This window comes from Schistocerca nitens, chromosome 1 (genome assembly GCF_023898315.1).
Source record: "Schistocerca nitens isolate TAMUIC-IGC-003100 chromosome 1, iqSchNite1.1, whole genome shotgun sequence".
Lineage (NCBI taxonomy): Eukaryota > Metazoa > Arthropoda > Insecta > Orthoptera > Acrididae > Schistocerca > Schistocerca nitens.
The window spans coordinates 947,500,252-947,526,676 of NC_064614.1; the positions used below are offsets into that span (position 1 = coordinate 947,500,252).

Sequence of the window (26,425 nt, forward strand, 5' to 3'; positions counted from 1 at the left end):
GTTATTTGGGCAGAAAAATAACTGACAATGGCTCAAGTAGAGAGGATATAAAATGTAGACTGGCAATGGCGAGCCTGAAAAGGAGCTGTTAACATCGAATAAAAGAGAAAGTGTTCATAATTCTTTCCTGGAGGTACATGTCTGGAGCGCAACCTTGCACAGAATTCAAACGTGGACGATAAAAGTTCAGACAAGAATAGAATACGAGTTTTTGAAATTTGGTGCTACAGAAGAATGATGTAGTTTGTATGGGTCGATTAGGTAACTAAACAGCAGGTACTTCATCGAAATGAGGAGAAAATAAATTTATGGCATAACTTATCTAAAAGAAGAGGTCGGTTGATAGGAGACGTTATGAGACATCAAGAGATTGACAATTTGGTAATGGAAGGAAGTGTTGGCGGTAAAAATTCGTAGAGGGACCAAGTCCTGAGTGCAGTAAGCAGGTTCAAACGGCTGTTGGCTACAGCAGTTGGGCTGAGATGAAGACACTTGCAGATGACAGACTTGCGTAGAGAGCTGCGTGAAATTGGTTTCGGACTGAAGACCACAACAACAAATAATACAAATAACAAAACCCATGAGAAAAACTGAGAAATCAAGGTTCATATCGAAGCTTACCAACAATCTTTCATGCCAACTACCATTCGTTACATTATAGTGATACCTGCAGCATATACCGTAAAACGCCGATACTTGTGTTGCGGAGTATGGATACAATTGTAGAATAAAGATACTGATTTAAATTACTCTGACGGAAAAAATCGTAACACCGAAGATAATTAATGTAGAATAATGAAATTTTGGGGATTCATTTGTCTAGATAAAATAAAAGTTGTTAACATTGCAAGATCACATTTTAATGTAATGTGCAAGCTAAGCCATTGCAAATGTGAAATGCACGTACATTAATAACCGGCGTTGCATGCAAATGTGCATGCTTTGTGTTGTACAGTTTGTGGAATGGAGTTCCATGCCTCTTGCACTTGGTCGGTCAGTACAGGGACGGGTAATGTTGGTTGTGCATGACGCTGGAGTTGTTCCATATGTGCTGTATTGGAGACAGATCTGTGATCGAGCAGGCCGTGGCAACATGTCGATACTCCAGGGTTGGGGTACAACAACGGTATGTGGCCGAGTGTTATCCTGATGGAAAACACCCCCTGGAATGCTGTTTGTGAATGGCAGCACGTCTAATCACCAGACTGACGTCCAAATTTGTAGTCAGGGTTTGAGGGTTAAGCACGAGAGTGCTCCAGCTGTCATACGAAATCACACCACAGACCATAACTCCAGGTGTTGGTCCAGTGTCTCTACCATGCAGACACGTTGGTTATAGGCCATCATCTGGCCCTTTTCTACCCAACACGCAGCCATCACTAGCACCGAGGGCATGGATGTGTGTGCTGTCCATAGGTTAGTTAGGTTTAAGTAGTTCTAAGTTCTAGGGGACTGATGACCACATATGTTAAGTCCCATAGTGCTCAGAGCCATTTGAACTAGCACCGAGGCACAATCAGCTTTCATCAGAAAACACAACAGGGCTCCATCCTGCCCTCCAGAGAGCTCTCGTTTGACACCACTGAAGTCGCAAATGGTGGTTGTTTTGGGGTCATTGGAATGCACGCTACAGGGCATCTGGCTCGGAGCTATCTCTGAAGTAACAGTTCGTTGCGTCACTGTGGTGCCAACTGCTGCACAAATTGTTGCTGCAGATGCAGTACCATGCGCCAGAGCCATAGGCCGAACGCGATGGTCTTCCCTCCTGATAGTGACACATGACCGTCTGGGGCTCGGTTTTCTAGCGACCGTGTACATTCTCGTGACCACCTCTGCCAGCAGTCTTCTACATTACCTACATTCCTGCCAAGTCTTTCTGAAATATCGCAGAAGCAGCAAACAGCTCCTCGTGGCTCTAATACACGACCTCATTCAAACTAAGTGAGGCTTTGACAACGGCGTCTTCAAATGGGTCTAAGCACTATGGGACTTGACATCTGAGGTCATCAGTCCCCTAGACATAGAACTACTTAAACCTAACTAACCTAAGGACATCACACACATCCATGCTCGAGGCAGGATTCGAACCTGCGACCCTAGCAGCAGCGCGGTTCCGGACTTGAGCGCCTAGAACCACTTGGTCACAGCGGCCGGCGCGGCGTCTTCGTCGCCTTAAAGTTCTTGAGTAACATCACCTCATCATGTCGAGTCTCAAAGATAACTAAAGGTCACGACCGTTAGAGCGTACAATTAAAAAAAGCACTCCGTCTTCAGGCCACAAGTGGCCCACCGGGACCATCCGACCGCCGTTTTATCCTCAGCGGAGGATGCGGATAGGAGGGGCGTGTGGTCAGTACACCGGTCTCCCGGTCGTTGTGATGGTTTTCTTTGACCGGAGCCGCTACTATTCGGTCGAGTAGCTCCTCAATGGGCATCACGAGGCTGAGTGCACACCGAAAAATGGCAACAGCGCATGGCAGCCCGGATGGTCACCCATCCAAGCGCCGGCCACGTCCGAGAGCGCTTAACTTCTGTGATATGACGTGAAGCGGTGTATCCACTGCGGCAAGGCCGTTGCCTCGTGCAATTAAAGTACATCAATTTTCTTCCTCGTGTGGCACTACTGACGCCACTCTTACGCGAGTGGCACGAAATTTATTCATCTTTCAGACTAAGAAATACGTCTGTTAGTTTTCATTTATGTCGCACAACTTCGTCTTGGTGTCGAGATTGTTTTCCGTCAGTGTAGACTGTCTCCCTTCAGGTAACGATGGTTCGTCAGTCGCAGTGCGGTGAGTAACGGTCAGGTAGCGGAAGTGCTGCCCGGGAGGAGGGGGAGGGGGTCTGAGCGACGGGCAGGGTTAACTCGATGGAGGAGCGCGGTCACCGCAGAGATGGTAAGCCGGGACTCCAGCATCCGGGAAAGGGCAGCTGGCGCTGCCGGGTCCGGCACGTCCGGCGGGGTGGGCGCGGTCGGCCAGACGCGTGGGTGGAGGGAGGTGACGGGGCGGGGCGTCAACACGCCGGCCGCCGTATTTAAAGTACGCCGCGACACGCCGGCTGCAGTCACTCGCAACTCCAGCACACGGCAGCAGAGGACCAGCGCAGCACAGCATGCGGCGGCACCACACACACACTACACAGGCGGTTGCCGTCGCCCTCGCTCTCTTCATCGGCGCAGCCGCCGCAGTCACCACTGCAGGTACGCAACATACCACACTTGGACGTCTGCAGACGCACTTGCGAGCTGCCGTTGCAAGTACAGCAATTTCGCGATTGTCAGGGTGAATTCTAAATCTGAACGACATCGGTGACCAAAAAACACGCATTATCCAAAATATTAATGTTTTTTTCGCAAATCATAATGAGAACAGCTACGAGGTGGCGTCTCGTTTAAGTGGGGGTGCCTCAGGGGTGAGTTCTGGGACCACTACTGTTTCGGTAATGGGAGGCGCCACTGATATAAGGATTTCATAGATTAGTATGGGAGGTGGGGGCTCACCTATGCATCCCATACACGCAGTGTTATGAATATTAAATGCGTATTTATTTTAAGAAAAGGTACAAGTTTTCAGTGCAACAATGTCTATTGACAGTACCACAATCACATGTTGCATGGCTATAGCGCAAATAATTTACATCGTAGATTGATTATTTCAAAGATCAATAGTTGTTTGTTCCATGCTGTAGCACAAACGAATGTGAATTTTGTATGGGTGCGTATGCGCAGCCCTACATAGATGTTAATAAGTCTCTAGAGGTGTCGTGTTGTTAAACGGGACATTGCTTAAGACAAACGAAAGAAAACGAAGGTGAACCTCTGTGAGGTTTGACACGTAAAGAACCAATATACCCTAATAGCCTGTGCTCAAAATGACCGTACCAGTGTCAATACAAGGTTGCAGTCCGCCATGCTACGATTGGTGCACACGATCTAGTATCTCAGCGGAAATTGCAGCGCAGGCAGCTGTAATACGCTGTTTCATATCATCTATAATTGTTTGTAGAGGTTGAAGAGGTTTACCTCTATTGGGATATCTTTCGGCGTACACTATACACGAACGAACGGCATACTTGCTTTATTCATCATAAACCAAAGGCATGTCCGCTTTTTTCGCGTTCTGATACACCACCTTGTAAGCGCGTCCTACTATGTCCACTATTACACAATAAGTGCAGTCGTAGTGTACACACAATACAGCATAAACAAACATAGCATCGACGGCTAGCATTTAAGCAATACGATGGAATAAACAGCTGTCGTTGTTTACAACACGATAACTAATAAACTACTTGTAGTAGCTTCCTACAACAAATACCACTGACATTCTCATATACGCTACTTATAGGATTTTACTGTCAATAGGCATTGTCCCATTTAAAAATCTGTAACTCTTGCATAAAAAATGCACTTTTGTCAATGTCTCAAAATATGTGTATTGGCTGTATATACCCGCCCTTGTCTACAATTCAGCTGTGTTGTAACCGTGTATCAACAATGCCTTTCATGTCTGAAATATTAGCGATGTTCGTTAGATGATTTACTTTGTATATGCGGAAATGATATGCCTTCTAATAAGACAGGTGATTTTTAAAATATTTCTGTTTGCTTACGACACTAGCTTGGTAGTGAAGGATGTTGAGTGCAACATAGGCAATGTATCAAATAGAGCAGATGATAAGTTGATAGCTTGTAGGATATAAATCGATGTTAAATCACGACAGGACTGTCTTTACAGTTTCTAACATACATTTCAACTGAAACTGACATTTTGATTACACAAAATGGGCATGTGGTTAGCGAGTCTGAACAATCCAAATTTATAGACGTTCAGATAAATGGTAATCTGCCGTGGGGAGCCCATGCTCAGGACCTTATTAGAAACTGAATTCTGCTTTGTTTTCCATTAGAATAGTGCCTGAACTGACAATCCAACATGAAAATTAGTCTACGTTGCTTGCTTTTATTCGCTTATGACATGCGGAATTATATTCTATTCTGACGCTTCCAATTTACTAAGGGTATTTTGCTCAGAAACGGGTAGTTCGAGCTGGAAGTTCGCTAACCTTTTGTCGATCCTTGTTCAGGAATTTGGGAATTCTGTATTTGGATCGAATTTCCTTATGTCTTATACAGTATCCATGCTCAATAAGCTACCACAATAAATTTTAAAAAAGAAAATCCTTAGCAGAAATTCTCGCACATGCAAGTATAAATTGAAGAGTTTCCTCCTTGTCTCGCTACTTCTGTTCTGTCAGGCACTTCCTGGAAAAAATTAAGTAAATTCTTGTGCTATGTTTTTAATTATGATAACATATCTTAACAGCTTGTCATCTGCATAGGATTCACGTAAATTTAATTTTATAAATTATTAATTTTTATGTTAATTTCTTTTATTGACAAGTTCCATGTCCAAGGACATTTGCTGCTTAATTGGGTCCTCCGGAACTAGACGTGTACACTAAAAGAAAATGATCATTAGTCTTCCACTGCAGTTGGCCTGGTGTGTTGACGAGCTCTTTACTCGTGCCTGCCCATGTACCACTCCTCTCTCAGGACTGTATTCCAGCTGATTCCTCTTGTTCCTATATCCTCCTTCACTTGGTCCAGCCGTTTGTTCCTGGGACTTCCTACCGGTCTTCTACTGATCATAGTTGTGTGTAGCCATTGTTTCGCTGTTCTTCCATCGTCCATTCGCTTGACATGACCAAACCATCTCAGACGGATCATTGTCACTTTTTCTTCCAGGTATGTGTGCACTCCAGCTTCTTCCCTTATTTTTTTCGCTTGTTATCTTATACTTCCTAGTTTTCTGGACCATAGTTCGTAAGAACTTCGTTTCTGCGGCTTGGAGTTTGCTGTAAACCTGTTTGGTTCTTCTGTTGATTTCCAGACCGTATGTTATTATGGGGACAAAGTTTGACTGGAAGAGAGTCTGTTTTGATCTTAGAGGTACTTGTTCGTTCCGGTGTAGATTCCGAACTTGAAAGTAGAACTGAACTGATTTTTCAGTTCGGTTATTGATCTCATGCTGTATCCTGTTAGCCCATGGAATTATGATCCCTAGATAATTGTACTTGTCTACTGGATCCAACAGTATATCTTCCAGCCTTATTTCTCCTTTCTTGCTGTGCCTGTTCACTGAGGCTGCAACCGTTTTGGCCCTCTTTGTTGTGAATCAGTGTGTTTTTGGATGGTCATTTCAGGTGGCACGCCGCTGTTGCATTTCTTTCTCTGTCTTACCACAAATTACTACGTCATCTGGAAATGCAAATGCAGTGATGTCCTTATCATTAAATTCATACGCAACTGTAAAAACGGATAAGGGAATAACGACTGCGAAAATTTGTGCAGGGTCGGGACTCGAACCCTGATTTCCCGCTTATCGCGAGCGGTCACCTCACCAATTTTTTTAATCTCATTTTGTTCGTGATTGTTCGTTCTATTTGTTCGGGGCAGACGTCCCACGACGCTTGTTCAAGTTTATCATCGTTCCATTAGCTCTTTTTTTTTTTTATTACAGAGGGCGGCTAACCGTCTGACCGAACACGCTGAGCTACCGTGCCAGGTACCATTAGGCTATCGGACGGCGACTCATGCCCAGAATCAAACTTCCATACATCGTCAACCGTATACCTGCAACCTGTACTCTTACATCCATTATGTATATTCCCGTACAGGCCAGACATTTTACTTGACAGTCGCTTATCCGGTGTCGGTAGATAAATGCGACACTACAGTGCCTGTGTTGTTACAAATTACGATGCAATGTTCCTTTGAACATGCATGTGTGTAAACTGCTTTCCCCAAGACTGGTTGTATGTGTTCGTTCTACTTTAACACTGCTCGTTTCCTTAAATAATCTGTACGCGTGTACTCTTTATGCTATTTAACGGCATAATACTCTTTAATTATTCAAAGTTATTACAATTTTATATTTACGTTCCATTTGCTCATCTACTGTTACACTTGTCCTAGGGTCATATACACTCATGGAAATTGAAATAAGAACACCGTGAATTCATTGTCCCAGGAAGGGGAAACTTTATTGACACATTCCTGGGGTCAGATACATCACATGATCACACTGACAGAACCACAGGCACATAGACACAGGCAACAGAGCATGCACAATGTCGGCACTAGTACAGTGTATATCCACCTTTCGCAGCAATGCAGGCTGCTATTCTCCCATGGAGACGATCGTAGAGATGCTGGATGTAGTCCTGTGGAACGGCTTGCCATGCCATTTCCACCTGGCGCCTCAGTTGGACCAGCGTTCGTGCTGGACGTGCAGACCGCGTGAGACGACGCTTCATCCAGTCCCAAACATGCTCGATGGGGGACAGATCCGGGGATCTTGCTGGCCAGGGTAGTTGACTTACACCTTCTAGAGCACGTTGGGTGGCACGGGATACATGCGGACGTGCATTGTCCTGTTGGAACAGCAAGTTCCCTTGCCGGTCTAGGAATGGTAGAACGATGGGTTCGATGACGGTTTGGATGTACCGTGCACTATTCAGTGTCCCCTCGACGATCACCAGTGGTGTACGGCCAGTGTAGGAGATCGCTCCCCACACCATGATGCCGGGTGTTGGCCCTGTGTGCCTCGGTCGTATGCAGTCCTGATTGTGGCGCTCACCTGCACGGCGCCAAACACGCATACGAGCATCATTGGCACCAAGGCAGAAGCGACTCTCATCGCTGAAGACGACACGTCTCCATTCGTGCCTCCATTCACGCCTGTCGCGACACCACTGGAGGCGGGCTGCACGATGTTGGGGCGTGAGCGGAAGACGGCCTAACGGTGTGCGGGACCGTAGCCCAGCTTCATGGAGACGGTTGCGAATGGTCCTCGCCGATACCCCAGGAGCAACAGTGTCCCTAATTTGCTGGGAAGTGGCGGTGCGGTCCCCTGCGACACTGCGTAGGATCCTACGGTCTTGGCGTGCATCCGTGCGTCGCTGCGGTCCGGTCCCAGGTCGACGGGCACGTGCACCTTCCGCCGACCACTGGCGACAACATCGATGTACTGTGGAGACCTCACGCCCCACGTGTTGAGCAATTCGGCGGTACGTCCACCCGGCCTCCCGCATGCCCACTATACGCCCTCGCTCAAAGTCCGTCAACTGCACATACGGTTCACGTCCACGCTGTCGCGGCATGCTACCAGTGTTAAAGACTGCGATGGAGCTCCGTATGCCACGGCAAACTGGCTGACACTGACGGCGGCGGTGCACAAATGCTGCGCAGCTAGCGCCATTCGACGGCCAACACCGCGGTTCCTGGTGTGTCCGCTGTGCCGTGCGTGTGATCATTGCTTGTACAGCCCTCTCGCAGTGTCCGGAGCAAGTATGGTGGGTGTGACACACCGGTGTCAATGTGTTCTTTTTTCCATTTCCAGGAGTGTAGTTCCGAAAATATTTTCATCCATTTTCCCCACAGAAGAATTTGAAGCCATTTTGACTATTTTTCGACCGTGACTTGACTCAAGAAATATGTAAAGGTTTTATTAAGTTACCGCTACCAGTCACAAACTTTGTCAACTATTGTATTACTTATTTATTCAGCGACATGTTTCGAGTGTTATACCTCATCTTCAGGCTAAATGGCATTACAAAAACAACTTTACAATAAAGTCATTCTGATGTTACATAGTCTTTTCGTAAATGCTGTGGTTATCCTGTGGAAGAAGAGAAAACTTAGAGGCGATGTCACTTTGGAAGCTGGACTGATGTGACGTCGCCTCTACAGTAGATTGTAAGCGACATTGTGTCGTGGTTAAGTGGTTACGGTCTTGGCCTATCCGGGAGTGAGCCGTGTTCAAATCATCCTCGTGCCAGCCTTTTTTCGGCTGTTCACTTAATATAAATTTGTGTCTGTGTCGTGGTGTAACGTCCGTTTGCAACAGCGAGTCGTAAGGGTAAAAGGTAGGGACCTAAAATAACAGTTGATGCTACACAACGACTCTATTAGCAGCCGAAAGGAAGTGGCTTTCGAATGGGAACGGCAAACGTCTGATGGCAAGGCGACAAGTTAACCGATTCCTCCACCGGAAAACAAGTCTCGTGTGTCATCCACGGCATTAGTGACAGTACGTGTGTCATGTTACAGCAATCTCTTATCGACGCACGTAATTTGTACGCCTGGTAAGTGAGTGGGATATGCCTCCTTGCCCGATTTAGGTGTTCGTATGAATGTGATCACTCCCAAGGAAATAATGAAACTATAATAGTTTGTCGCATAAGCTGCGACAAGTGAACGTAACAGTTTCACAATCACACAATTTCTCTGTGCTCTGTCAAAACATATGTTTTTAACGTTTTGGAAGTTGCGTTCCATTTCGGAAGTCTTGACTCTTGAATTGCTTTTTTGTAACATAGTTCACACCAGTTTATTTGTTGTTTTCATTTCTGTGAGACGTCTATTTGGTATCTCGCCTGCTCTCACTATTCATCACATTTGCTCGCGACTTAACGTATTTTTACCACATGACTCACATTCTGTAACCAATGTGTAGTATGGCAAGTGCCAAGACTACAGAAAGAGAACAAACATTTCAATCATCGGACGCACAGTTCATAATTTCGCTAAAAAAAAAAAAGAAAAGAAAAAAAAGTTAATAGCACTGGGGAGTTCCGAACAGGGGTCGCCCACTTGGCAATCCAACACCAGGACCACTTTTTTTTACCTCGACCGGGACTCGAACTCGGGATCTCCTGCTTACATGCAGACGGTCTATCCTTCTTTTTTTTGTGGGGTACCTAACAAAAAGAAATAAGACAGAATCATAGCCATCCTAGCGGGACACCGCCACTTGTATCCCTGCCAAAACAAAAATGAACTCGTACCTTTTCACTTACCCACGACGTAGCTGTTGTAAGAGAGTGCTCTTAACGACACTTCTTGTTCTTGGACCGTTCACTGTTTCTGTCTTGCCTTTTTCTCTTCACAGTCCAATACACCTTCTTCCTGTTTTCGTGACTGGTCTGTGTTCAATTTCTGACGGGCTGTCCACTGGGGCATCTTAGCACTAAATCTGAGGGGGTGTTTCCCTTGTTAGTGACGATGGTGTTACGCCGAACAGTGTACTTAGGTATAAATTCTTTAATGAACATGATCCGAAGATGATTGCTAATAAATCGAAACCGGTAATCAGCATATTGTATTTTTATTTTTTACTGCGATCAATACTGATAAAAGTTTTAGAAAATAATGCAGATCGCTGTATCTCCTTCACCCGTCAACGTCATGTCTCACAAACCTTTAAGATGTATCGTAGAGTCAAAATTACTCTCACGTCTTCCTGCACATCTCTCGGAACCCAAACGGATCCTCCCCGAAGCCGTCTTCTGCATCTCGCTCCAGTCTTCTACGCTTAATTGATGTTAGAATTTTTCAATCGCGCTTGCAGACGATCGGCTGCCTAGTAGGGAAGGACAACGGAAAGCTTCAGCACGGTTCAGTTGTTACGTACAGCGCGTGGAGGACACGTCCTGCGTAGTGGCGGAGGTGGAACATGACAGATCGGGCGCCGTACAAGGAGGGCACGCATGACGTCGCCGCCTGACGCGTGGGGAGCAGCGGAGAAAGTGTTGGCGGCGGCTGCGCAACCAGCGGCCGCCGCTGACTCAGGGGCGCCCGGCGCCTTCACCGGGGACGTCCGCCTGCGCCCGATACTGCGTGGGCGTCTTCCGGATCCGCGAAGGATGCAGGAACCACAGCACCTGGGTCGAAACGGTGAACCTACTGTTAACGACGTGGGTATAACTGAGATCACACACCAGCTTCTGCTTTACCGATACGGGGTGGTCGCCTTTCGAAGGAGCACTTTTTGTTCATTTTCGCCTTACCGACAGACCGAAACGCGTTGCCAGGGAGGCACTCGGCCCAGTACCTGTGGTCATTCATACACAAAGATCTGTTCACCACCCATCACCGCACGCCTCTGGGAGAAAGGCAATGGTCGAGCTTCGAGATCACCTTTTACTCTGCCAGGCACGGCAATACCTGCAGACCTCTCGTTGAAGAATTGTCCTTATCGTCATTGATCGTTCCACTTCCCCTCATCAAGCGGAGGGGGTCAGCATCCAATGGCGGCCATATTGCTGCTATTCATACTGAAATTTATCTTCTAGTTGAAAAATATTGAAACGGTGTGAATAAAATAGAGTAAGAGATCAATTTACGATGACGAATTTTTGTTTATAAAACACTGTTGACCTTGATCTCAGAATTTTTTAATGTTGAGTTGGCGACGCATTGAGGCTGACGATGCTCGTGGTGGTAGTTAGTCGATGCATCTTGTGGCTGACAGCTGCTAATGAAGGTAGCAGGTATGGGGTACGATATAGAGGGCTGAGGGCTGAGTACGTCAAAGGCGTGAGTGTTGTGTGTTGAAGAGTGTGAACAGGAGAAGAGAGCCGGACTTGAATGGTATAATATAGACTTAATCTATGTGAGGAGCTGGCAGTAGGGGCCGAACTTAGGTACAAGGTACCGATCCAGGAAGGAGTTTTCGATTGCCCACGGATAGGACCTACGTGCGAGAATGAATCTTTCGTTCTGCACTGGTGCTTGCAAGTAAAATAGAGGATTTGGTAGACTAGAACTCTTAGGCTGCATCAGTTGTGCCTGCTTACCTTTGTAGCTAAGAGTATTGCTCATGGGCACAAAGATCAGATTTCGAGCAGTGATCTACCATCTTGATCGAATGTTAATGGATGCATACCAATATACACTGCATTACTGAGTGCAAAAACTCTGTCACGACGAATATGCAAATGAAACGAAAATTATAAGAATTAAATAGATATAGCGCGTCTAAGGACTATGGATGACGTGTAAACTGCCTTGTTATAATCCATTTACACTCATGTAAAGGGCTTCAAAAGAGCGCAGAACGCTGTGTATCAGGCAAATAACGAGTTAGAAAATGTGAACGGTTGCATGGGTATGGTTTCTCGTGTCGTGAAATTGTGCTCTGGCTTACTGCAGTTGATCTGCATTGAACCTAATAGTCCGTCTTCGTAGATTTGGTCCGTCATTTCAACAGATTGCAGAATTATTGGGCGTAATGAAGTACAATGGAGACTGGGATTCAGAAAACAAGACAAATCGTAAAACAAGCAATAGAACACGGGAGCAACGTCAGAATGTGTGACAAATACTTCATCCACGTGATATGACGCGTAGCTTCATCTCGACTGCAGTCAGGGCCACAGTTCTACAGTTCTCCACTTTGAGGTTTCAGAGACGTTTCTTGGGCAGAGGAAACGCTGATGCCAAACGAAAGAGGCCCAATAACAGTTGTTAACAAAGACGTAAAGCGCCGGTTGACAGCACATTTTGCGACGATGCTCCCTTCAGTTTGAATGATGGCGATGCTTGCGGGAAGCCGCAGAGTTAAGCGCTAAGTCCCTAAGTGCAATGCGTGATCTGTAATGGTGGCCGAACCATCGAATGACTACCGTCAGTGATCCTAGGTGCTCCTTGTTCCCGGTACTTCTGACATCGAAGTTAAACATTCCAAAATGGTACCTTTCCTTCAGTGCACTCTTGTAGCATTATTCCAACAGGACGCAGCCAGTCCATATAAATGTCGAAGGTGACTTCTGCACTAGAGAGATATTCCTTCCTCTTAATAATCCAATTCAGCCGACGCACCCTCCAATGAACATAAATGGGATTTTATCCATTGACTACTCGTTCATGGGGCTTCTCCAGAAGCCAATAAAACTGAACTTTCATACTTCAGATGAAAGATACCTGAAATGTCATTTCTCAAAGATACATGAAAAGCCTGTTTGGCTCGATTCTACTGCGTGAATATGTTCTTAGGCTTCACCAAATATTCATCCTCTAATAAAATATTTGGTCTGAAGATTTCATGGTTACTTTTAATCACACTGCTCATATGTGTATTCAATTAATTTCTGATCATTCCTTCAACATGTTGCAATTTTCACAGTCAGTAAACCATGTAACAATTTCTGGCTCCCACATGGAAAAAGAAAGCTGTACCGCAGAAAAGATGGGACGTGTTCAGCTCTGAATGATGGATACATCAATGTTCGCCCATCTTCCGAGTGGGCTGACCGACTGCAGCTACAGCACTCGAATCCGTTATTTCAGACAACGTGCTTGCGGCCACAGAATAGACACGTTCGGTTACAAAGCACTTTGTACACACGGAATCCATGACAAGACACTCGATCCTATCGAACTTTTGGTTCGTCGCAAAGATGATGACATCTTGGGAGAAGCAATTTATCCCATGTTGACTCGTACTGATCAGTACTTTAAATGCAAACGGCTGCGATGAGTGTTCTTAAAACTTTAGTTCGCATGCCATACGGCACTGCTGACGAGAACAGTCTGCAGGATGAGCATTTACATTGAAAAAGAGTTTTTGAAGTAAACGAGTACTCTTCACGACAGATACGCAACGCACTACGGATAAAATCTAAAGTGAACTTACGGAACCATTTGAAAACGTGTTGATAACACGACTACTTTTGCAAGTAATTGATTAGGCTTGACCCAGTAAGTCACTTATTTTACAATTCCACTCATTCATAACCAAAGAAAGAGAAAGTAAACTTAACCCGTTTTCGCCAACACAACAGACATTCTTCCAGTTCGTGTGTGCCGCCTCTTCTTGGAACACCACAGTCATGCCGGCTGATAGTGAAGGTACCCCTTTCTTGAAGCCGTTGTGTAATTGGAGGGGAAAGGGTATGCGATGCAGTCGGACGTTGTGGATAACGATCCGGATAAAGGCGACGAGCACCTCTTCCATTACCGTGGGCTCCGCCTTACAGAAGGATCAAGTCGGTGTATTCCTCAGACGTGTACTCAACTATGTTGCTCTGACACCCATAGACATGTGAATGAGGCTTGAACCAGGTCAGGAAGGTAGGACAGACGTCAAATGATATGATCCGATTCGACGTAAGCGCCTCCCCCCCCCCCCCCTAGGGCAAGGGGTACAATTCAAAATTCAAAATATTGTCTAGTCACTCCCCTCTACAAGTCCTAGAAATTTGTAACGGGAGTTTCTGAACACCCCGTATAGTAAAAGTGATCATTCATCCTCCATCGAGAACATCGAGAACAGCTGCACTTTTAGGTTTCGTCAAGGGTGACTTGAAGCTCCGTAAGGTTGGAGTATGCAAAATTGCCTGCGAATGTAGCCCTTCACACCTCGACATACGATGCGGTCCACAAGAGACGAACGTAACATGGGAGGTACGCCCCAGTCTTACAGCCCAATAAACTGGCTGTGGCTAGTCATTGCTCTATGCTGCGTGTTAATGTCAAAATTCTACCGTTAGCTTCCTCATTCTGGGACTCGATGGTCAAGGAAGCAGTGGAAACTCGTCTCGCAAAGGATTTGATTAACGGTGATAATTTTTTCAGCCTGGATGAATCACAGAATCGTTCCTTTCTTTGAACAACCCACAAAGACGTCGCTATGGTGAATCCCCTACCGATGCTTCGATATTCCATCATGAATCGAGCGTCCAACGACAGATTCAGTCGAAAACATCTCTAGTCCTTGTGTATTCTGTGGCTGCAAGCGCAGTTACGCAGCTCTCGTGTTCACAATAGAGGAGGCGAGTGCTATAGCTTCAACCTCTGAGATCACTCGGAAGATAACCGACATGTATACGGTAGAAATATCAGTTGGAAAAATAACAGTTTCTGCGACGGCACGCTCGATATCTAATGGATCCGTCAACAAGCCGCGAAAACAAGATGTGCATCACTGCCTATGTTTATATCGAATAAAGATTAGAGCCCCTTCAATTCCTCTCATCCCCAACCTATCCACCTACTCAATGCAGTTGCTGAGAGTAGCAAAAGTGGCTAGCGTTTGGCAGCCTCCTTCGTTTTTTACTGTGCCATGGCAGCGTGGCCTGCACGGGTATCGAGAGCGCTATTGACGCACAAAAAACGGGCGATCCAGCTGCTGTTTCGGTTCACCTGTGCCGCTACAGGATGTCAAGGTAGATGCTGTTTACCTCTTACTAACACTTGCAAGTCTTTCTTTATCACAAATGTAGCCGCTGACTTTCAATTTCGTGACCATATATTCTCCAATTTATTGATTCGAAATTAAACAGGCGATACAAGAGTCCAGACACTTAGATATGACTGTGAAACAGATAATTCACACAACAAACACCAAGGACTGTTGAGAGCACATATCAGGACGTCATTCATCATTACATGTAAGCGTGTTCGGTTCGCGGTTACCACTTTGCACACTTCGTCAGTACTTTTGAAGTAAAGTGGTTGTATGAACTTGTATATGATTTAAATCAATAATTTTGATATTTATTTACGGGAGAGTTGGTACATTACTACTATCGGTATCAATACTTCTCGCGACCGAGGTGCATATACTTCGGATGATAAATCTTCTTATACTCTTGAAGTAAGCTGGAGCTGACCCTCTAACCCGCTGCAAATATCGTAGTCCTAGGTATACTTTCCCTATTCTTCAGTCTTTCTGATAGAGGATGACACGCAGATGAACTGTTCTCGAGATCAACTCGAACTAAATTTTTGGGAATGGCCTCTTCGTAGGCCGCCTACGCATCATCGTCAATTTCACGAGACTGTAAAATTCACTTTCGGATGATCATGCTTCAATATCTAACGTGCCTAGTTGCTCTGGTGTTATCGATTGGTGCTGAACTTAAACATTGTCGTAGATGTTCTGTACGTTTCTGTTCTGTTGTTTTTCAAATGGTGAGTCTCTACCACTGGCCGCTGTACTCAGCGTCGTTCCTCGGCAAAGGAGTAAGTGATGGTACAGAGAGTAAAGAGTTTCGGTAAATTGGGCTGGAAAAATGACAGCCACTGTGACCTAAAGAATTTCCCGTGCTTGAGAACTAATGGGACTTGACGCCAATGATGCCAATTTCGCTTGACAGACAGTGTCTCCATTAAAGATGGCAGGGCAGTTATTTGGCTTCTAGCTTCTATATGAACAGCAACGCAGCTCTATATTCTTACATCACCTTCCTATAAACAACAGCAGCTTCTGTAAATAGTCTTAGTGAGCCATAGACACATTACTTTCTTCGCAGTGGCACGTTACAGTTCTGATAACATGCAGATGGTAGAGAACCAAGTAGATTAATTTCTTATTCTGTTTTTGTGCAGGATCCAGATTACGAAGCACGCGCTCTGGCATCGTATTCCCCGACGACAGCTCCGCCAGCGTGGTGTGGTCCCTAAGAGATGGACCATCCGGAAAAGTCATCAGCGGTCACCACCACCTTCACCGTAGCGCCAGCGGAAGCAACAGCCACAGCAGCAGCGCCAGCCAATCAGCAGCCATCAGCTCCTCCAGCTCCAGCCAATCAGAGAGCCACAGCCAAAGTGCTGCTCGAGGCTCCGGAGAAGTCCCCATCCTTGTCCGAGACAGAGAGTACACTAGCGGAGCTGTATTGCTGCCAGATGGAGATGACGATTACCAGCAAACAATTATTCACTACGGGGACGGCTTTGAACATTTGGCACCAGGAGGCTCTCCCCACAGTGTGCTGACTGTGCTACCATCTGCACAGACGACCTACCATTCCGGAGTAATTCACCACGGTGGTCAGGCCAGCGCTAACGCCGCATCTTCTTCACAGAGTTCGAGCAGCTCTTACAGCCAAGGAAGCACAGCGTCTCACAGCAGCAGCGAGAGCAGCAGTTCATCATCAGGATCATCCACAAAACAACTGATCTCTCAACCGAATGCTGTGTTGGTTGCCCCTGGAAGCCCAGTAAACGGCCTTGCACTCTTTCATGGAGGAATCGTCAGTCAAGTGGAGGGAGGGTCACAGGCCTCAAGTCAAAGCAGTTCTCAGTCATCCAGTTCGCAAGCCTCGAGCCACAGTGGATCTCACTCTGCCAGCCACACTACGAGCCCAGTTTATGGGCACCCTGCACCGGGGGTACCAACCAGTTACTCCTTCAGTCAGAGTTTCACAAACGCAGCTGGTGGCAATTCTGCATCTCAGAGTAGCAGCCACGGTACAACCAAGGCACTTTCGAGCGGAGGAGTTATCTCGCAAAGCAGCAGCCAAAGCAGTGGAGCTTCATCTAACGGTCTAAGCCAGAGTAGCTCTTCATCTCACGCATCGAGTGAATCCATACCACAGGAAGCTGCTCAACCAATTTTTTATGGAGACACACTTGTGCCTGTCCAGCAATTACAACTCTCTGTACCAGTTGTTAATGCTGGGGAAGGGGCTGCTAGTCATTCGCTCAGCAACAGCCAGGCCAGTAGCACATCCAACAGTGCATCTACATCACAGTCTTCAGGGGAGGCAAGTGGTTACAGCAACGGAGAAGTGTATAACATCGATAATGTGCAGATTCCCATCCGAAGCTTCGGCTTAATAGATCTCACAAATGATGTTGTGCCAGGTGGATCGACAGCAGCGTCGCATAGCAACAGCCAGTCTAGCAGTTTATCATCCTCACAGTCGGCGAGTCAATCTAGCAGCCAAAGTGCTGCTGGCAATGAATACTTCGCCAGCGACATACAGGCACAAGTTCCAGTTTCTGGATTCACCGGACATTTAGTCAGCATATTGCCAAACGGTATTTCATACGGCGTAAGCCACAACAGTAATTCTGAAGGAAGTGCTCAGTCGGTGAGCCACTCCAGCAGTCAAAGTAATGGACAAACAGTCACTACTGGCGACCTGCACTTGCCTCTTCAGCCCTATGACAATGTGGGACAAGTGAACAGAGTCATTCCGACAATAGGCAGTCAGTCTTACAGTGCAAGTTCGAGCCAGTCAAAGAGTGAAGCTGCATCATCGCAGTCATTGAGTGAATCGAGTAGTCACAGTAGTGGGCAGGCACATATTGTTGGTGGCCTACAGGCACCTCTGCAAGGCGTTGGCTTTGTGGGACAGACAGAAAATGTTCAACCCATTTATGGCAGTTCTTCTTACAGTTCAAGCCAATCAAGCAACGCAGCTTCTTCAGCTCAGTCGTCAAGTGAATCTAGCAGCCAAAGCAGTGGACATACTATCTCGACTGGTAATGTGCAGCTCCCTCTTCAAAACATTGGATTCGTAGGACATCCAAATACTGTTGTGCCTGTCACTGGTATTCATTCTTCCAGCTCAAGCCAATCAAGCAGCGCAGCTTCAGTATCGCAGGCATCAAGTGAATCTAGTAGTCTAAGCAGTGAGTACGGACTCAGCAGTGGAGAACTGCAGATACCTATACAAGGAACTGAATTTGTGGGACAGCTGACTAATGCTGTGCCTTACAACAATGGTCAGTCTTACAGTGCGAGTTCCTCTCAGTCAAGTAGCTCCGCTTCTGAGGGCACTGCCTCGGCATCACAGTCGTCGAGTGAATCATTTAACCACAACACTGGCAACATTTACAGCCCAGCTGATCTTCAGATTCCCATCCAGACATTGCCCTTAGCTGGAGAGGTAAACAGTGCCCTGACATATCCTACTGGTTTCCCCGTCAGCACTAGTGGCAGTGAAGCGACTAGCGCCAGCGGCAGTGGCAGTTCTGCATCATCATCGTCAGCAAGTGGGGCTGCTGGAGCAAACGGAGCCTACTCACAAAGCTCCTCCGGCAGTCAGTCTCTAGGACTGGGAGGTCAAGCATCCTACAGCCAGTCGAGCAGCCAAGGCGGAGGTGCTCTTCTTCCTGCTGTAGCAAAAATTGTGACTCCAGCAGTATCTCACAGTGCCTCTGCTTCTCAAGCGATCAGTAGCACTGATGGCTACAGTGGTGGGCTCTCCTCCAGCTCAGGATCATCAAGTCAAGCATACTCAAACAGCCAAGCTCAGAATGGTATCAGCAGCTCCTCTTCCAGCAGTTCCAGTGGAGCCACCAATGTACCTGGTGGTAACTACCCGCTAATCGGCAATTTTCTACCCTCTGTCGTGCCTGGCCCGTTTCTCGGTAGTCACCAGCCACTAGTAAATCAACTGGCAAATATCGATGGTGGTAGATTTAGCAGTTCTGGGTCTTCTAGCCATAGCAAGTCTTCTAGTTCCAGTAGCAGTGGAAGTAGCTCCAGCAGCAGTTCCTCAAGCTCAGGATTTTCTGCAAGTCCTCACGGATACTTTGGGCAGCCTGGCTCACCCCTCCAGAAGCTTTTCGGCAGTTCTTCATTCAGCTCATCTTCCTCATCTGGTGGCTTCTCTTCCTCCTCCTCAAGTTCTAGTTCAAGCTCCAGTTCCAGCTCTAGTGGTGGTTTCGCCGTCTCACAGCCAGTGTTACCTGCTCCACACTTTGGCTTCCCTGGAAGCCTATGTAAACTGTCTGGATGCTAATGAGGTCACAAGGTTTACTTACCACTGTTCGATTCGACTGCGACGTACATCCCACGTGGAGAAACTGACCAACCAAAGGATAGCATTTCTGTGATTTTTCTACAGTTCCCTGTTGAAATTGATCTAAATATGTTTGACGACTTTGTGAGAACAATGTTTATCGTTATTTATTTTCTATCATGTGCAATATTTCTTGATATTAAGACACCTACGTATTTAATTCTCAGTAGTCAGAGTTAAGTACAGGTGTTACATGTGCCAACATACACGCAAGGATCATTTTGTCTATACACGTTTTTTTCATGCGACCATATGCCTTAGAGTACATGACTCATCAAATGTACGTACTTACTGTACGAATTTTTGTAATAAAACGCACTTTTACTTTAGATTTGTTTGGTTTCTGTTTTATTACTCAAGGAACCGATTCCTGTTTTCCAGTCACCAGTATCCCTCATTTCACTGAAATAAAAGTATCCACATGGACGACTGTAAAATATCTGCTGTCGGTCAAAGTTTTTAATGTTACTAGCACTACTTTCGCCATGTGGCACAGAGTTACTGTTTTTATTACATTGCACTATAAATTGCAACGCTCAGCATTCAGTAATCCAGAATATCTTGACAACAGTATTATCGTGCGAAATTGTCATCACTTTTGTTGGTTTTTAAAAAACAGTAGCGCCACACATGCTATATTTAAGACATGTCTTTGGCTAGAACAGTTCATTTATGTGTATTCGTAACGCCAAAATTCATTCTTATATCTTATGTTTCCTGCTTCAGTTAAACATTTTCCAGCTATAGATTTCTAAAGTATTTTATACTAATGTCAAAGACTGTTTTAAAGATATGTTCAAAACTTCATTCTGAAAATTGCTCAGATTAACAGATCGCCGTAAGAACAAACGTATTTTTTCCCATTCCTGTTAAGAATACTTGATTTTCATTTTGTATAACACTTCCCTCTTAAGTGCCAAGTACCGGCTTAACACTTTGAGCTATTCGAGCCTGAATTTTTAATTGCTAATATATAATTCTACACAAATAATTCATATAGAATTGTCTCCAGATATTAATATGAGTATCAGATCTTCTTTTCAAAAGTTTCCTTACTTACAATTGTTTGTTTGTCCGGACAATTAGCCGGCCGAAGTGGCCGCGCGGTTCTGGCGCTGCAGTCCGGAACCACGAGACCGCTACGGTCGCAGGTTCGAATCCTGCCTCGGGCATGGATGTGTGTGATGTCCTTAGGTTAGTTAGGTTTAACTAGTTCTAAGTTCTAGGGGACTAATGACCTCAGCAGTTGAGTCCCATAGTGCTCAGAGCCATTTGAACCATTTGCCATCCGGACAATTACTCGATGTCAGATATTAAGCATAACAGCAAAAACAGGAAAATACAAAGATAAAAAGTTAAAGAATGGCCCTAAATAACTAACAAGATTTTTCCGTAACCGGAGTTGCATTATCTGCATAGGACATAAATACTCCCTATTGCGAATAGGCACATGATTCAGCAACAACTAAAAACAGTTATTAACTCCATCGTATATGTGTCTCTCGTGAACTTGAGAATTAACTGTGTTGTATATCGTCTCTCTCTCTTCTTTGGTGTTAAAGTTTTGATTTTAATGCAAAATGTGGTCGGTATTGTTTGGAAGAAGGTAAGGGATATTTAATACACTATTTAATACACTGCACGTTCCAAAATGCTGCTTACATGGACGCAGACGGTAATCAACGTTGCTTCGGAGGCAAATATTTTAGTAAAAATTGGTACAGTTCTGCTTGCAAGGGATTAATTACGTTATCCAAACTCACGGTTAGCTCAAAGATAATCAGAAGTAGCATGAGACTATTGCTATCATTGTCTTCTAAATTAACTGTTACGAAGAGGGAGGTAATATAACCCCTACGTAGCGTAAGGATTTGTAACCACGCTAAATAATTTCATACATATCCCACTGGCTTCAGTTTGGTTAAGCATGTACTTGACACTAATGAATTTAACTCCAAGATATCGTGAAGCAAACCTAAGCTTTGCCCAATGCAGTTAAAATTATCTACGCAATTCCGAAAAATTCTGATAAAATGAACTTTGTTAATATTAATACTTCAAGATTACTACCAATATTAAAAGTATTTATTGTGTTAACTTGATGGTGAAGCCCAATGTTTAACATTTTAATTAAATTCCACGAATTGGCTGCCTTTGCGCCATTAGAACAACAGAAAGCCAGATGGGCAATCTTCCACAAAACTCACTTGAAATAATTATTTGCAAATGTTTTCACAGGGAGGGAAAGGTTTTGAATAAGAACAGGAGAAATTCACTTTTTATCATATATATTGTAACAGAAAATACGTGCATCAAATACTTAGTTTGAGCTAAGCGACTTAATTGTTCAGTAGCTAGGATTTCCATGGTTACATAGAATGTTTTTCCACAATATTGTTACTCTTTAATACTGAAATACATATTTTATCAACGTTTTTGGCAAAAATTATCATATTAACAAGTTGTAGGTTTTGTGATTATCTGTCGTATTAGCTACAGTTTTTATCGACAGAAATACATTGAGTTTTGTACTTTCTTTACACTTCACATTTACGTGTGTGGTATAGGTTTAGTTTAATTTTTATAGGGGTTTCCAGAACACGTCACAGTTGCTGCCAGTTTGATCTTACAATTGAACTGGCCTTGAAGTAGGCAGCGTAGGGTTTGAATAAAATAACTAATTTAAACGGTTAAGCCCTGGAAGCGTGTAATGCTTGATTCTAGTTCCATCTTGAGATAGACACAGTAGAGGTTAATGAAATAATTAATAGGTCATTCCTTATGGAAATAACCCTTGCAAGGTAAATGTCTGTGCTATCTGTATTAAGTCAAAACTACGTAGAGAATAATTTATTTAAAAAATATTAATACATATAACTAGGATAATAATACGTCAATTGATCTATCTACAAGGCCAAAAATCCTGAAGCACTGTCAAGTGTTTGGCTGCTTCTGTAGGCCGCAGCTGAATTCCAGAGCTGAGTCACATACAAAGTTTTGTACTGCATGTCGACTCGGCTCGCTGAACTTACCTTTACAAACAAAAGCAAAGAAGTACAAAAAGCAAGAAAACTAGTTTTGCCGCTGTGGATGCTTATAGCAGAGAATAGATTAAACAAACAATTACAGTTATCAGAATAGTTAGGGGCTGGCATAAGATAACGCTGGTATCTGGTGATGGTGATGGGGGAATGCTTCTACACTCGTGAGGTAGATATTAATTTGCACACATCAGTACATTTACAAAAGAAATTACACGTGTGGGCACTATTGATGCTCTCGCCAACCAGCAATGGAAACAACACTTATTACACATGAATTCTCTGATTGAAATTCAGTAGACGGTATAAAAAGTTATTCACACACAGAAAAATGACAAGAGAAACGTTAACAAAAAAACATCAGCAATAATTTTCCTATCATGTATGCAAAGTAAACATGAGAGGTGTCGTGCAAAGGAAAAGCAAATTCACAATTCATCCGGTCATGGGTCATATTAAAAAAGATAATATCACAAAGCATCCTACCGTAAAATCTACAGGCTGTCATCATATCATCTGCAAACGAGAATTTCTTCTCATTTCCATTTGAAAGAGGATAGTTAGACCCGATATACACTCCTGGAAATGGAAAAAAGAACACATTGACACCGGTGTGTCAGACCCACCATACTTGCTCCGGACACTGCGAGAGGGCTGTACAAGCAATGATCACACGCACAGCACAGCGGACACACCAGGAACCGCGGTGTTGGCCGTCGAATGGCGCTAGCTGCGCAGCATTTGTGCACCGCCGCCGTCAGTGTCAGCCAGTTTGCCGTGGCATACGGAGCTCCATCGCAGTCTTTAACACTGGTAGCATGCCGCGACAGCGTGGACGTGAACCGTATGTGCAGTTGACGGACTTTGAGCGAGGGCGTATAGTGGGCATGCGGGAGGCCGGGTGGACGTACCGCCGAATTGCTCAACACGTGGGGCATGAGGTCTCCACAGTACATCGATGTTGTCGCCAGTGGTCGGCTGAAGGTGCACGTGCCCGTCGACCTGGGACCGGACTGCAGCGACGCACGGATGCACGCCAAGACCGTAGGATCCTACGCAGTGCCGTAGGGGACCGCACCGCCACTTCCCAACAAATTAGGGACACTGTTGCTCCTGGGGTATCGGCGAGGACCATTCGCAACCGTCTCCATGAAGCTGGGCTACGGTCCCGCACACCGTTAGGCCGTCTTCCGCTCACGCCCCAACATCGTGCAGCCCGCCTCCAGTGGTGTCGCGACAGGCGTGAATGGAGGGACGAATGGAGACGTGTCGTCTTCAGCGATGAGAGTCGCTTCTGCCTTGGTGCCAATGATGGTCGTATGCGTGTTTGGCGCCGTGCAGGTGAGCGCCACAATCAGGACTGCATACGACCGAGGCACACAGGGCCAACACCCGGCATCATGGTGTGGGGAGCGATCTCCTACACTGGCCGTACACCACTGGTGATCGTCGAGGGGACACTGAATAGTGCACGGTACATCCAAACCGTCATCGAACCCATCGTTCTACCATTCCTAGACCGGCAAGGGAACTTGCTGTTCCAACAGGCCAATGCACGTCCGCATGTATCCCGTGCCACCCAACGTGCTCTAGAAGGTGTAAGTCAACTACCCTGGCCAGCAAGATCTCCGGATCTGTCCCCCATTGAGCATGTTTGGGACTGGATGAAGCGTCGTCTCACGCGGTCTGCACGTCCAGCACGAACGCTGGTCCAACTGAGGCGCCAGGTGGAAATGGCATGGCAAGCCGTTCCACAGGACTACATCCAGCATCTCTACTATCGTCTCCATGGGAGAATAGCAGCCTGCATTGCTGCGAAAGGTGGATATACACTGTACTAGTGCCGCCATTGTGCATGCTCTGTTGCCTGTGTCTATGTGCCTGTGGTTCTGTCAGTGTGATCATGTGATGTATCTGACCCCAGGAATGTGTCAATAAAGTTTCCCCTTCCTGGGACAATGAATTCACGGTGTTCTTATTTCAATTTCCAGGAGTGTAGATACGGATGGATGAATACTGACTGGATACATTCGCTCATGTGGTCACTCGTGCAAACTCATCAGAAGTCTCAACTGCAGCAATGCATTTCACACAAAAAGCAAAGCTATAACTCACCGAAGGAAAACTACACAAGAGCCCATCATTGTCTGCATACTTTCGCCTCTGTCGTCAGAGGACACATCCCTAGTAAACGTATTTTTTCATCGCACTCCCCGCACCCTCTCAGTTGCGGTGCAGAGAACTGACATATTACTGTCACCCAGCCAAGTGCGCACACTGCTGACTGCACAGTAACTATAGCGCGTATTATCATTTGTTGGAGACGCCAGTCAGCAGTGGTGGTAAAGTAACAACACATGGTTTCAAGTGCTGATCGTCTGTGGTAGTCAACCCAAAAGCTAAGATGACACCCACAGCTGACCTGATGACATGCATGCATCCACCCACGCACAGGATGTCCAGTGTAATTTCACCGACGTCGCAGGCGTTCGCATGATGTTCTTCCTGTTAGAGGCACGAGCGTCTCCATATCGCCTCTCTGGTGGTCACGAAATTAGTGTGTCGCTGACACCGAGCTCCCAGAATTTTACACTACTGGCCATTAAAATTGCTACACCATGAAGATGACGTGCTACAGACGCGAAATTTAACCGACAGAAAGAAGATGCTGTGATATGCAAATCATTAGCTTTTCTGAGCATTCACACAAGTTTCGCGCCGGTGGTGACACCTACAACGTGCTGACATGGGGAAAGTTTCCAACCGATTTCTCATACACAAACAGCAGTTGACCGGCGTTGCCTGGTGAAACGTTGTTGTGATGCCTCGTTTAAGGAGGAGAAATGCGTACCATCACGTTTCCGACTTTGATAAAGGTCGGATTGTAGCCTATCGCGATTGCAGTTTATCGTGTCGCGACATTGCTGCTCGCGTTGGTCGAGATCCAATGACTGTTAGCAGAATATGGAATCGGTGGGTTCAGGAGGGTAATACGGAACGCCGTGCTGGATCCCAACGGCCTCGTATCACTAGCAGTCGATATGACAGGCATCTTATTCGCATGGCTGTAACGGATCGTGCAGCCACGTCTCGATCCCTGACTCAACAGATGGGGACGTTTGCAAGACAACAACCACCTGCACGAACAGTTCGACGACTTTTGCAGCAGCATGGACAATCAGCTCGGAGACCATGGCTGCGGTTACCCTTGACGCTGTATCACAGACAGGAGCGCCTGCGATGGTGTACTCAACGACGAACCTGGGTGCACGAATGGCAAAACGTCATTTTTGCGAACGAATCCAGGTTCTGTTTACAGCATCATGATGGTCGCATCCGTGCTTGGTGACATTGCGGTGAACGCACATCGGAAGCGTGTATTCGTCATCGCCATACTGGCGTATCGCCCGCCGTGATGGTATGGGGTGCCAATTGGTTACACGTCTCTGTCACCTCTTGTTCGCATTGACGGTACTTTGAACAGTGCACGTTATATTTCAGATGTGTTACGACCCGTGGCTCTACCCTTCATTCGATCCCTGCGAAACCCTACATTTCAGCAGGATAAAGCACGACCGCATGTTGGAGGTCCTGTTCGGGCCTTTCTTGATACAGAAAATGTTCCACTGCTACACTGGCCAGCACATTCTTCGGATCTCTCACCAACTGAAAACGTCTGGTCAATGGTGGCCGAGCAACTGGCTCGTCACAATACACCAGTCACTACTCTTGATGAACTGAGGTATCGTGTTGAAGCTGCCTGGGCAGCTGTACCTGTACACGCCATCCAAGCTCTGTTTGACTCAATGCCCAGGCGTATCAAGGCCGTTATTACGGCCAGAGGTGGTTGTTCTGGGTACTGATTTCTCAGGATCTATGCACCCAAATTGCGTGAAAATGTAATCACATGTCAGTTCAAGTATAATATATTTGTTCAATGAATACCCGTTTGTCACCTGCATTTTTCTTGGTGTAGCAATTTTAATGGCCAGTAGTGTAAC

At 45.8% G+C, this 26,425-nt stretch overlaps 2 protein-coding genes across 3 annotated transcripts in view; both read left to right on the forward strand.

Annotated features, from left to right (window-relative positions):
- LOC126194351 (uncharacterized) overlaps nt 1-26,425 on the forward strand; it is a 377,936-nt gene that overhangs the window by 268,233 nt on the left and 83,278 nt on the right. The window lies entirely within an intron of this gene.
- On the forward strand, nt 3,070-19,712 carry LOC126194335 (serine-rich adhesin for platelets-like). Its single transcript, XM_049932758.1, has 2 exons — nt 3,070-3,202; nt 16,178-19,712. The coding sequence occupies exons 1-2, from the start codon at nt 3,115-3,117 to the stop codon at nt 19,321-19,323; spliced, it is 3,234 nt and encodes a 1,077-aa protein (XP_049788715.1). The 5' UTR covers nt 3,070-3,114; the 3' UTR covers nt 19,324-19,712.